This window comes from Mesoplodon densirostris, chromosome 8 (genome assembly GCF_025265405.1).
Source record: "Mesoplodon densirostris isolate mMesDen1 chromosome 8, mMesDen1 primary haplotype, whole genome shotgun sequence".
NCBI classification, from domain to species: Eukaryota; Metazoa; Chordata; class Mammalia; order Artiodactyla; family Ziphiidae; genus Mesoplodon; species Mesoplodon densirostris.
The window spans coordinates 47,910,242-47,924,861 of NC_082668.1; the positions used below are offsets into that span (position 1 = coordinate 47,910,242).

At 33.8% G+C, this 14,620-nt stretch overlaps 1 protein-coding gene across 5 annotated transcripts in view; it reads right to left on the minus strand.

Moving 5' to 3' along the window:
- Positions 1-14,620, minus strand: part of GULP1 (GULP PTB domain containing engulfment adaptor 1) — a 294,504-nt gene that overhangs the window by 43,974 nt on the left and 235,910 nt on the right. For all 5 annotated transcript variants that reach the window (XM_060107071.1, XM_060107070.1, XM_060107068.1 and 2 more), the window contains 3 exons: positions 12,170-12,241; positions 6,426-6,524; positions 306-443 (listed from right to left, as the gene is read on the minus strand). In XM_060107071.1, coding sequence (XP_059963054.1) covers positions 306-443; positions 6,426-6,524; positions 12,170-12,241 — 309 coding nt within the window. The remainder of the gene's footprint in view (positions 1-305; positions 444-6,425; positions 6,525-12,169; positions 12,242-14,620) is intronic.

A 14,620-nucleotide genomic window follows, 5' to 3' on the forward strand; every position in this document is an offset into this window, starting at 1 on the left:
ATGCATATTACTAAATCGTATTGGAGTTTAAAATTTCAAATAAATCAAGTGATTATAAGACAAATGTATAACATAAGCATGACATTCTAAGAAAAGAAATTTGTATGAAAACTTGTGCCCATGAACATGAGAATTTAGTTAAGGATGAAATCCTGAAGCATATTCTCATGACAGGATGAATCTATTAGTGTAGTTAAGTATTTGCAGACCGTATTCATTTCCAAATACTTTACTAATGTCAGAAACAAGATAATTCCTGGCTTGTAGAGCAGAACAAACCACCCTAAAACATCTGGCATACTTACACACTTTTCACTGTCAAATACATAGCACAAATGTTTATTTGACTCAGAATCTTTGCATATGAAAGTGAATATCCTCTTGTCAGTTTTATCATCTGCACAAAATGATATTCTGTGAAGCTGGCAATTGTGTTGAACTTCCTGTGAACACAGATGAAAATAAACGTAGTTGAAGAGATTTTTTTTCATTTTCTGATATACCAGCTGTGCTAATAACATACAACTTATGAAACATCATCTGTCATACCTTGATTTTATAATTACATACACCTCAAATTTAAATAAATAAGTAATAAGATAAACCTCCTGACTCAGGATTAAACTAAGATAGTCATTTCAATAGCACTTAGAAAAACACAAGGGAAAAGAGGATCAGAGGTTCATGGGCTTCCTGAGCTACAGGGGATTCAGAGACCATTACTTTAAATTGTGCAATTTTAGTTAGGAGGATATTGAGGTCTAGAGAGATTAACATGCTTCCACAAGGTTACAGAATTAGCAGAACACTTTTTAACCAGAATACTTTTCATTTTATCTTACTGCTACTAACATTACAGTTTAAAACATAACTTCATTTGTACACAATTTCATATGAAACATACTACATACTACATGTCTTCATGGTAACTCATACACTCTTGAAACTCTTCTAAGGAAATCATCCTTACAACTTCTGTAATGTTTTCCATTGGAGCAATGAATGAAGATCTACACATCCAGCTTCTAAATTGCTGAATCAACCTTGTTAATCAGTAGAAAGATAAATACTGCATATATATATATATATATATATATATATATATATATATACACATACACATCATATACTGCAACTATAGCATCTGTCACTACATCCTTCCAAGTTCAGGGTTTGACGCGCCAGCTTGCTGAGATTTTCTCTATCACTCTGATTCACATTACTGCCCTTCAGACCGAAAATGAGTACATATAACAAGTTAAACAAATGAATGCTAAGAGAATTTTTCTACAGCCTGCATTCTTGACTGCATACAAAACAAATGGTAAGTCATCAAAAGTTGTTTGCAAGCATGAAAATTAAAATGAGGCTGTATACTGTATGATTGTAAACAACTTACTAAGACTTCTGATGAAGTCATCTTTCCTCTCTTGTGGTTAGTGCTGAGATGGACACTGACCACGTTTGTCTGAGACTATCCTTCTCCTACACTTTGCCTGATTGACCAGTCTTTTTCTCACTGGCATATCTTTGTTTTATTATTAATTCAGTCAAACGATGGCCTTCAGCTGTACTGTAGCTCCCAAATACTGACAGCGGGTCTACACCAGTTTACTAACTGTATAATCATGTTAAACATAAAAAGGACATATCATTGCTATACAATATAGAAAAAGGATTCATTTTTTTCCATTTATAGGAGAAATTACAAGTATTTAACATGAAAACACATCATTTACACAGCTGGTGGTGAAACCTATGCAGTCCGTCATTCACTCACCAACCAATGTGATCACAGAAAGCCTTTGGTTATGACAGTTGGGAATCATCTTAAGTTCTGTTTAGACTGGCAAGAGGTATCTTTCTACAAAAGAAGACCAGGGTGCTGAAACTTATAATTTTATTACTTTTGTGAATTTTTGTTGTTGTGATACATCTTTATGATATAGTACTAATTTCTGGTGAGACAGGATAAAGAGGCTCAGGAATACAATTAAGCACAGTGAAAACACAATTATCCTTTAACACTGATGATATATTATTGGAGTTGGAACAAAACATAAGTAAATCCCCAATTCACCTATACCACCTTTTTCCAGCAATGCAAAATCTCCATTTGGAGGACAAGTGAGAAAAGCAAAAGGGGAAATAACACAGGAAGAAAGATATTGGAGTCAACTGAGATTGCTTTTCACTTCCATTTTCATCCATCCAAATGGTATAGAAAAATGGTCTATTTTCTATCAAGTCCGTTTGGTTAAGAATAAATTTTTAAATATATAAATATATTTACTATATAAATGTATAGCAAACATATGTATGTTTTACTATAAATAAATTTATCTTAGGACCATCATATTTAATTATTTTTTCCTAAATTACAGCTTATACCCAAAATAAAATATATGATAGATTTTTTTCTGATTCACTCACATCTCCTCAAATAGTGGTTTCTAAATGCATATCTGTGAACAGGCTGTATCAGAGTCACCTGGGGAGGTTTTCTTTGTTTTCTTGTTTTTTATATTATAGATATTAAGTCTTGTTCTGTACATTCTGAATCTGAAAGGCCTGGGTGGTCTCCAGCAAGCAGCATTCTCAGGAGCCTCCTAGGGTCACTAATGCCCAGAAGAGCTGGTAATCCCTTTTTTAGATTATCTATATGTTTTTATGGATTCAAAGGATTAATCTCCGAAATTTATAAGCAGCTCATACAGCTCAATAACAAAAAAAACCAAACAACCCAATCCAAAAATGGGCAGAACTCCTAAATAGACATTTCTCCAAAGAAGATATACAGACTGCCAACAAACACATGAAAGAATGCTCAACATTATTAATCATTAGAGAAATGCAAATCAAAACTACAATGAGATATCGTCTCACACCAGTCAGAATGGCCATCATCAAAAAATCTAGAAACAATAAATGCTGGAGAGGGTGTGGAGAAAAGGGAACACTCTTGCACTGCTGGTGGGAATGTGAATTGGTACAGCCACTATGGAGAACAGTATGGAGGTTCCTTAAAAAACTACAAATAGAACTACCATATGACCCAGCAATCCCACTACTGGGCATATACCCTGAGAAAACCATAATTCAAAAAGAGTCATGTACCACAATGTTCATTGCAGCTCTATTTACAATAGCCCGGAGATGGAAACAACCTAAGTGTCCATCATCGGATGAATGGATAAAGAAGATGTGGCACATATATACAATGGAATATTACTCAGCCATAAAAAGGAATGAAATTGAGCTATTTGTAATGAGGTGGATAGACCTAGAGTCTGTCATACAGAGTGAAGTAAGTCAGAAAGAGAAAGACAAATACCGTATTCTAACACATATATATGGAATTTAAGAAAAAAAATGTCATGAAGAACATAGGGGTAAGACAGGAATAAAGACAGATCTACTAGAGAATGGACTTGAGGACATGGGGAGGGGGAAAGGGAAGCTGTGACAAAGCGAGAGAGTGGCATGGACATATATACACTACCTAATGTAAAATAGATAGCTAGTGGGAAGCAGCCGCATAGCACACGGAGATCAGCTCGGTGCTTTGTGACCACCTAGAGGGGTGGGATAGGGAGGGTGAGAGGGAGGGAGACTCAAGAGGGAAGAGATATGGGAACATATGTATATGTATAACTGATTGACTTTGTTATAAAGCAGAAATTAACACACCATTGTAAAGCAATTATACTCCAATAAAGATGTAAAAAAAAATAAAAAGTTAATGAAGCAACAGGTAAAAAAAAAAAAGGTATATTCTATAATAGGTAAAGAGTCAGACACCCTATATTCACATGTGATATATGAGTAAAGGGTCAGTTGCTGTCTATCCATATGTAACATAATAGAACTTATAAGACATTTCAAAGATTTTAAAACTCCAAGATCACTCTTCAAGTCTGACAGGGATGAAAACAGAGATGCTTCTTTCTGGTTAAAAGTTTGGAAAACTTACTTTTTTGGGAAAAAAATTAAATTGGGTCTCTTTAAGATTAGCTATTAGATATAGGAAATTGAGACTTTGGGACAGGGAAGAAAAGTATTGGTGTTATTGATTTGGGTAAGAAATACCATGAACAAAAGGCAGTTGGCTAATCACACTGAGTTGAATCCCAACTCACTGATGTTTTGTAAGTGGGGTTAGGTTGGGAAAGGCATAGAGATTTGACAGTAAAAGTTAAGGGAACATAATGATATGGTTGACAGGTTGAAAACAGGAAACTCATTATTATGGGAGTATTATTATGTGGGCTCCAGAATCACAAACCAGTAACATTTGCTATATATGCATTTCCAATGATCTGCTTCTCTGTGTCTTTTTAAATACACACACACACACACACACACACACACACACACACACACACACACACACACACACCACATACTAAATCAGTGTTAGTCATCTTGCAGTATCCTTAAGTCTCTATATTTTGTGATTTGTAAAGATATGCCATTATTAAGCTGTTGATTCTAAACACTAATGACGCTCTCTTTATATACTGCATTTAATCATATTTAGATTTTCTAAATACTTAAATTTTGTATTAATTAATGAAAAATTTGAAGCATTCTAAATGTTCAATAATAGGAGAATGGTTTAGTAGATTATAATTTATAGATTATGGTATAGGTGAAATTTTTATAGCTTAGGATATATTATGGGTAGACTTGAATCAAAATGAACAAGAACACATGTAGATGATACATAAAGTGTATTATCAGCCTTACATATTTCAAGGTGTGCTTTGACAAGTCCTAAAATTCATGTTAAAAACTGAATTAATTACACACACATACATTCCAAAAGGGATCTATATGGTTTAGAAGAAATAAACAGGATCATGGCATACAAATGACTTGTTCTACCTGGACATTTGCCACTATATATCCACTTAGTTTAAAAAAGGAAATACAGTACTAGGATTGTTTTTCTTTTTAATTGCATATAAGACTACACTTTGGTTGCTACATTTTTGACTACATTGTCACTTCATAACTTACTGCTTCCTTAGCCTATTGTTCTTTTGTAACCACCATTTGCCTAATGAGTTAATCTCAGCCATAATTTCAACTGCCTTGTTTCCCAGCAAACCATATATATACACATGAGCTTGAATAGACCAGACCTCCCACTACCCTTTCATCACTTCTTTTGTCTGCTTTCAGCCACCTCAGCAACAGTTACTTTGGGATAACCATAGCAAAAGTGGTCTCCAATTCTTTGTTTTTATTTAATATTGAGTGTGGATAAAGGAGGAAATTAGAAGAGTTGAAGGAGGTCTTAGATTCATGGCTTGAGAGGTTTGAAAGAATGCAATTGTTCTTTATTTTGGAATTGAACGATAACTGTGGGTGCATCCATGCCATAGTCCAGTTGTCCTCAAACATATTATAAATGCAAAATTTCCATGGCAATTCTGATTCTGTAGGCTAACATAGTATGTGGGACTTATTTTTGCAAATGTCTCAGTTATTTTTGATGCAATTTAGGTGAAAACAATTACATCCACAATAAGTACATATTAATAAATGTGAATCTAGAATAGATTATATTTTCCAATTTTTTTCCATTGGATCTGTAGGGGGAAAAGCTCTTAAATACAAGAACCTTAAGTTTACACTGTGTTATGGGCTGAATTATGTCCCCCCCCCAAATTTATATGTTGAAGCCTTAACTCCCCGTACCTTAGAATGTGACTGTATTTGGAGATAAGGCTTGAAAGAGGTGATTAAGTCAAAATAAGGTCATTAGAATCAACCCTCATCCAATCTGACTGGTGTCCTTAGAAGAGGAAATAAGACATACAAAGGGACAGGACAGACAACCATGTGAAGAGGCAGCAAGAAGGCAGCCATTTGCAAGCCAAGGAGAGAAGACTCGGAGGAAACCAAGCCTGCTGCTATCAGCTTAATCTCAGATTTCCAGCCTCCAGAACTGTGAGAAATAAATTTCTATTGTTTGAGCCACCAGGACTGTGGTATTTTATTATGGCAGCCTTAGTAAACTAATACACACTGATTATGTCTACAGGCAATAACGGTCCGTCCAGGACATTTTAGTAAACAACATACAGCTTTTGTCTTCTTTCATACTCTGAACCACACTTACATGCATCTCATTCAAGCGTATGAAGAAAAATTCCTAAATACAAGACCTAATACCGTTGAATACACTTTTAATATAAATTTTGATATCCCAAACATAGGCTGCAGAACAAACCACTCAGAAAGCAATTCCAAATGTTGTTCTTTCCCCTATAAATCCTATAGAGTTTTAAATTGTAGTTAACTGAGAACTCAACAGTTTCAACTAGTAAAACATTTTAAAATACTCATTAAAATAGGAGTGTAATTGCAATTAATTCAAGAGTAGAGTGCTTCCGATGTTTAAAAATGAGCCTTACCTTTGTTTTGGGTTCTAGAATTTTTACTCCATAAATTGATATTTGCAACTCAACTTTAGGAATTTTCTGGCCTTCAGATTTCTTGATATGTCTTGCAAACTACAAATGAAAATTTATTCACAAAACTGTAATTCTGTTTCTATAGAAAATGAACACATATATTTGGAGCTCATATTCAGTGTTGAAATTTCATTAAATAAATTATTGCCCATTATAAAGTATTTTTATAAACTCCACACGGCCCCCAAATATTTAGAAATCAAACTGAAGCTAAGGATTGAAGTAATTATCCCAGATAAAACACTCAGAACTAGACTCAGTCTAGAAGTATTTAAATGTCCTGGCTTTATCTGGCAATGCTATTCTCTCCCTACTTTCCTTCTCTCCTCCCTAGCCCCCACCACCTTTCTTTTCAAGAAATAAAAGAGAACTATTGAAAAAAATTGTATTTACTACCTCTTGTAGGGGTTCAAGAAGTTATTTCCTAGTATAACATTTTGTTAGCATATGGATCACCCTAACTTGATTCAAAACAGAGTATCTGTAAGGCAAGATGGAGTTTCAGTCCTCTTTTGTGTGTCATATTTATATGCATTGTGTATTTCTTTCTAATGTGAATACACATGATATAGTTCAGTCCCAGAGCAGAGAGTGTTTAAAGGCCTCTTTCTCTTTTCATGATTTTGCACTGCCATGGAGAACAATATAATTAATGCATATAAGAATGCCTTGAAATGTCTGCCTTGATATCCAGGGAGGGGGTTACAGGGGAAGGGTTCCATTTGTTTTATTTCATTTTGGGTGGTATAATTTTTTAGTTTGCTATCTGTCCTGTTCTATAAATACAGGCAGCTTTTTTCTTGGTATTCAGCAGTCTTACATTCTGCACATAAATGTGACTAATTCATGCCAGAGAATTTTCTTTTTTGTCTTTAAGAAACTTGTTTTGCTTCAGTGCAGACCTTTAAAAATTATCCCAGCTCTCTCCCAAAGAAAGTGGATTAATTTGTTTCTCTTCCCTTCATAATCTTCTTCCTGTATTGGTATAATCAAAGCAATTTGGGGGTTTTCACATATGGAGGCTGACAAAATAAATCAGCTGCTTTCCATCTATGTGAACACGTCTGAACAAAGCCAGTCCCATCGCTGGCCACAGAAGCAGTCTAAGCTGGCTTCCTGGGTGCTGCTCTTTTCCAGAAACAATGAGCAATGGCTCTTGAAGCCTTTTCCACATCTGGACACAGCCATTCCTGTGACCTCTTTTAGTTCCCAAAAAGTCCGTCACAAAACAACCACTAATATTAAACTTATCTGTTATGTCTTTTCTGCCAGAAAAAAAAGGAAAAAATGAACAAGGGGAGGAAGTAGTGGCTACAAGTAGAATAAACAAAGAGGGGAGCAAGGAGGGAGAGAGGGAGAGAGGGGAAACAAGAGAACGAGACAAAGAAAAAGAAAAATAAACATAAAATATCGGATCTATGGCTTGTGAAACCTTTTCTTCTGCTTCATATCAAGATGAAATAATTGTGCTCCAAGAAGATTCAGAGATCATCCAATCCCATCCTCCCATTTCAAAGATTAGAAAAGTAAGTCTCAGAGAAGTCAGTTACCTTTGTCATAAAATGGATCTGTAGCAATCAGGCCTAGAACCTAATTTTGCTATCTACTAATAACTCTTTTCTTTTGTCCAGCACATTTTCTGAATTAGAAAAAAAAACAAAACTTCCAGTTCTATTTTCATGTTTATCAAGGTTGATACTGGTTATTGGCTTTGACTGTTGCACAAATGCTGCAAAACATTTAAGCCTAAGGTTATATTTGTTCAATCTATAATATTTTAAACAAAGTTTAATATTCTCATTCCTGCTTGTTTTTTTTTTTTTTTTTTTTTAGTTTAAGATGACTGTATTCTATCTACAGTTTGCATGATTTCTCTAGGTCTCTTTTCCTACTTGTAGACCTCTTAACTGTGTTCCACAATACATCTAATTTACATTTTGAAGAAACATTCATGCTCACATTGTATTCTTTTCTCTCCCTATTTACTACTTGAATGTTAATGCTTGAAAAGCCTTTCTGCAATTTTTTTTCCCATTTTTGCTTCAGTAAGTTTATTTCTTGGTCATCTAGATAGAGTGATCTACCAGTAAAACTTGAATATAATAATCCAATAAGAATATTCGAAGAGGGTAAAGCCTAAGAATTCTGGAGGATATCTGGATACAACAAATGAATAAACAAAAACAGGCCTTTATCACCACAAAATGACGGGGAAGGATAAAGTATTACTTGAAATAAATAAAGTACTTAGTTAAATATATGACACTTGTAAGTAGAACAGCTAAAGAAATTTTAAAGGGAGCACTACTGAGTTTCAATATCATCATCACACAATTTCTATCCATTTCTCAAAGGACTTAAAAAGTGAAATCTAACTATATTATTAATGGAATATACATTAGGCAATAAAAGTTAATGAATTAATTCAAATTCTTTTTGTGGTTCTTATAAATTGTTGATTTAATTAAAAATTTTCCTGATAACTCTTACAGGGATACCAGCTATGTTTGTATGTTTACAATTAAAATAATCTTTAAGTATTTCATTAATTAAATAACTGGTTATGAAGACAAAAACAGAGTGTTATGCTACCCAGAGAGAGTGAGGTCAAGTGGAGAAACTGCTGGGCCTAGATTTAACAGAACTTTTCAGTAATCTCCAAGGCCACATAGCTTGAGGTAGCTTCATGTAACTTTGTTAGCTCTGCTGGGGTGAGGGGTCTGTCCTCTAAAATTGGGGTCCAGGAATGCTGCTGCCTGGTTATCTCCCAGAGAAATCAAGAAGTTTTGGATCTACATACCAATATTCATACACATGTAAATATCACAAGCAGATTGTTTATGAAATATATTGAGCCATCTGACATTTGTACTGATTGTACTAAAACTAAATAAATCCCTATTAAAAATAATATTCCTTACAATAACAATGATATTTAATATATAGAAGTCAAAAGGGTTTTTTAATTATCACTTTTTGAAAAATTTGGAATTTTCTTAAATTGTAGACTAAAACATGATTAAGAGATAGAAATTGTTGAACATGATTGAGAAATAGAAAATATGCTGTTTTGATATAGAATTTCTGAAAGTAAAAACTTATAAAAATTATAATGTTTAAGAAAACTTTGTGAACTATAAATTCTCCACAAAATGACAGAAAAATAGTGCCCAATAAAATAAAACAAAGTTTTAAAATTTTTCTTGAAAAATAATTAGGCATCATTAAACACAGAAGCATACAAAATACACTATTGAAAATCTTGTAAGTTTTCTATCATCTTGTATTAGTCATAAATTTTGAATTCTTCTTTAATGTCAGAAGCCAATATATTAATATTGAAAACTTTTGAAAAATTATTAAATAGAAATGAAATGTTACCTTATGTGGCAAATAAAATATAATACTGAAATATAGTGGATAAAAAAGTAATCAGAATACATATGTTTAAGAAAAGTAAGCAGGAAATTAAAATGGGGGATGTGTACACAAAACAGGGTTAATAAGCAAATTTCTTTTTTTCTTTTTTTTTTTAGTAGAGCCATAGCACCATCTTCTGGTCATCTCTACATGACAACAGAATTAAACAGGAGACAGGGTCTAAGTTTTTAAAATAAATATAAATATTCTTGTATACTCTTGAGTTGTAGCATCTGCCCTTTGATACAAAGAAACAAACAAAAAAAATTAGAAGTAAATAAAAAACACTGTTTTATTTATTTTCATTAGTTCATGAATCATTACCCTTAGATATACTTTCCTGATCTACAAAATTTTTACAATCAATAAAGATTGCTTATTAGATTAAGTATTCTGGAAGATACTTGAAAGACAAAAGCTATTATCAACTGAGTATAAATTTTTAAACTATACTGCATGATTTTTATCTTATTGTAAACCACATTCCTTTATTAACAGAGTACATTTCCAAATAGGAAACTACATAAGAACTGAAAATAAAGTTTCACAAAAATACATTAAAAACTAGCCATTTTTAAGAAAGCATTTCATCTCAAATATCTCTTTGTTACCTAGTCATTATGTAATTGAATCTTTTTGGGTTTGGATTTGGGTTTACTGAATAAAGAACCTCCTAGGTATAAAGAAACATGAAGTGTAAATATCATCATTCTTTTATAAAACATCCTGATTGTAGTGAAGTTGGATTCATACCCAGAGTGTGCAATATTTTGAACATTTAAATAGAATCTTATTCTAAATGTTGTCCATAAATTGTAAGAGTTTTAAAATTCTCTATTAGTGCTTAAAAGTATTTGCCAAACAAGCACAAGTATAAATTACTGCCTAATGAGTAGTTAAAAGAAATGGTTGGCTGGTCCCCTTTTTCTCCAAATGGGAGTGAGATCATCTTAGGACCTTTTAGTATATTTCTTTAAAAATAAGTAAAATATAAAATGCATAAAATATTTTAAAATACAAAAAAAATTAAGAAAAGTCAGGTAAAATAAATGGATTAAAATATTACCTTTTATTTCTTTACCTAGAAAGCAAGCCAACTCACTTCAATTTTTTTCTCAATTTAAACGTTCAGTAGATTCCACCTGATATTACATTCTCAAAGCGAAGTAATACTTTTTAATGTCTATGATTTTGCCTGGCACAGAGGCCTACCTCTCCTATGGAATAATTGGATGAACTCTAAATAAAGTCAGAGAAGGGTTGTTTCAAAAAAAAATTGACAATAAAGTGTGTTAACAAAATAGTGCTATGTTAAATTTTCTTTTCTTTTCTTTTCTTTTTTTTTTTTTTTGCGGTACGAGGGCCTTTCGCTGTTGTGGCCTCTCCCGCTGCGGAGCACAGGCTCCGGACGCGCAGGCTCAGCGGCCATGGCTCATGGGCCCAGCCACTCCGCGGCATGTGGGATCCTCCCGGACCGGGGCACAAACCCGTGTCCCCTGCATCGGCAGGCGGACTCTCAACCACTGCACCACCAGGGCAGCCCTTAAATTTTCTTAATGAGATAAACATGAGAATTCTGTTGAAGGAGTTTTTCAAATCTTAGTATCTCAGAGGGAACGGTGTCTTTTGGGATGGGATGCAATTAGAAAAACATACGAAGGATGCATGGCAGCTTACATAAGATTTTTTCAGGAAACTTGCTGGTTCTTAGTATGTGGAGTTGCTTAGTGTCCTTTTCTGCTCTTACTCTCACCAGTTCCCGAGGTCTGCTCATAGATATGGCCAGATCCTCGTGGGTTTGTCCATTAGGACGTCTTTAACATACAGTGTCACAGCAAAATGCTGCTTTGTAATTAAGTCTAATTCTACACTTTCAACTGGTGGATATGATATTCTAACTTTTAGAGACAGTTGTTCTGTCATTATTAGTCTTTGAGTTAGGGCACAAGTCCACATTGAAAAGTAAAGGCAAGCTACGGAATGTCAACACATAAAATATTGCCGTTACATTTTTTTTGTTGAGTATGAAAAATTATACCTTAGAAAAATACGAAGAGTGTTCCACACCCAGAAAAATAATTGTGTGTACATAGTTATTATTAAATATGTTTCCTTGATCTAGTGATATTCATTCAACAGACCATTTTTACCAGGGTGAAGCCATATCTGCCACAGAACTATTCATGCTTTGAATTTCCACCAGTCTACTGATGACTGAAGATAAATTCAATACACTAGACACTCATCTGGAGGGCTTGCCCTACCTTTAGTTTCCTTACAGCATCTCTCACAACTTCTGTTCCTTTGGGCTGCTCCACTTCTGTGCTGCCAAGAAACTGAAAATGGTCACTTGTGAGACAGGCTTTACTATATCATATATCAGTAAGTCATGTTGAAGTATATCATGGAATAATAGAATGATGTGACAGTAATTCAAGTCCAAATCCTAAACAGAAGTTACTAATTTATATTATTTTATATGAAAATATAAATACATTACTTAATCATATACAATTCCTATTATTCAAGGTTTTTTTAAAACATACTTTTCCTAAATACTTTACTTGAAGATTTGTACTAGAAAGAAAATTAAAGACATTTCATTGGGCCCAGAGAAATAAATTTGAACTCAAATTTAAAATGCATTAACAATTAAAAATTATCTGAAAATTTAAAGTATATAATTTTTGTGTTGTCAATAGTATATTTTGAGATATTAATGTGATTTAATACAGTTTATAAGGTCAAATCAACATTTTCTTTGTTTTCCAATTAGCACACTCGTACAGCATGTAAAATTTTAAAATACACACTTTTTTAATACCCAGTATACAACATTCATCAAAGCCATAAGCTAAAGTACATTAAAAAAAAATTTTTTTAAAAGCTCTACAATTTTACTAAGTGTTAAAATATCCCTGGAGGTTTTTAGTTAAAACCTGACCTATCCCCCACAAAAAGAAAAAGTTTCATAATAATTATGACATTGTAATAAAATCTCTATCCTTGAGAGATATAATACCTCTTAAACAGAAGTCCAATATCATGAAATGTTCAAGATCAATTAGAATTGACATGTGGATATTTTATTCTACAGATTATTTCTATATAAATAGCAAATAATCATTAAATTCATTAGGTATATAAAATTTTCCAAAGACTTTTTTTCTTGTCACATACTATCAATCATCATAACACTAGGGTGGGATAAGAATTCATCACTTCTCATATGCATGAGTATGTATGTGTGTATATTTTACATCAAATAATTAAGTAAAACCTTTTTTTTTTTTTTTGTGGTACGCGGGCCTCTCACTGTCGTGGGCTCTCCCGTTACGGAGCACAGGCTCCGGACGCGCAGGCTCAGCGGCCATGGCTCACGGGCCCAGCCACTCCGTGGCATGCGGGATCCTCCCGGACCGGGGCACGAACCCGTGTCCCCTGCATCGGCAGGCGGACTCTCAACCACTGCGCCACCGGGGAAGGCCCTAAGTAGAAGCTTTTTCATGGTGTTAACTCACAGAATGAAAGGGAGCAAAATAGTAATGTCAGGGTATCTTTTAAAGTCACATTTAATTTCTTCTTTCATTCTTTTTAAAAAAATTTTTATTGGAGTATAGTTGATGTACAATCAGCTAGTAACACAACTAGGTGTACAGCAAATTGAATCACTTATACACATACATATATTCACTTTTTTTTTTTAGATTATTTTCCCATATAGGCCATTAGAGAGTATTGAGTAGAGTTCCCTGTGCTATACAGCAGGTTCTTATTAGTTATCTATTTTATATACAGCAGTATTATATATACTGACATATATATATATATATATATATATATATATATGTCAATCCCAATCTCCCTCTCTTTCATTCTTGAAAAAAATAACAGTAACAACTAAAGAAATGAGAGTTTTGTTTTTCAAAATGGGCTCTGTGGATTACCTCTATGAGAATTACCTAGGGAGTAGGTTAAAACATAACAATGCATAACCCTAATAAGGGTAAGGCTAGGGAATTATATTTCTAAAACCATCACAAGTGATTTCTTGTACTAAAATCTAAGGAACAGACTTAGAAAATAGTAACAACTGAGGAGAATAGTAGAAGGTAGATAGAAAAGGTGAGCTGAAAATATAGGAGATAACTGCTGATCCTGTTTCTAATGAGCTCATGGAGAGAACGTGAAGCTCAGAAGCATTAAGGCAAAAAAGTTTCAGTTTTCAGATTCTACAAGGTACAACAGTTTCTTTTTCTAATATATTCAAACTATGCCAAACAACTGCAACTTGGTCTAAATGTAATATCATTAGGCACTAGGTTTGTCCCTCTGTGACCTCAAATTGGTTGACCAGATCTGCAAAAAAAGACCAAAATTAATGGAGAAATTCTCAGCTAAAAAGGAACTGAAAACCTGCTACTAAGATATGTGAGACAGCCAAATCAATTCCTGACACCAATGGACCCATCACATTTCTTCTGTTTCAGGACAGTGTATTCAACTTTGGCTTCATAATACAATAACTTGGGAGCTTTAAACTTAGACCAGTGCCTGGGACTCTGATTTAATTAGCTGGGGCGGAGCCAGGGCATCTGTGCATTTTAAAGCTCCCCAGGTGATTTTAACGTGCCACCAGATTTGAAAAGCACTGTTTTAGATCATGCAGAAAGAGTAAAGGGTTCACGTGAGAGGAGGGGAGCGAACACCATAGA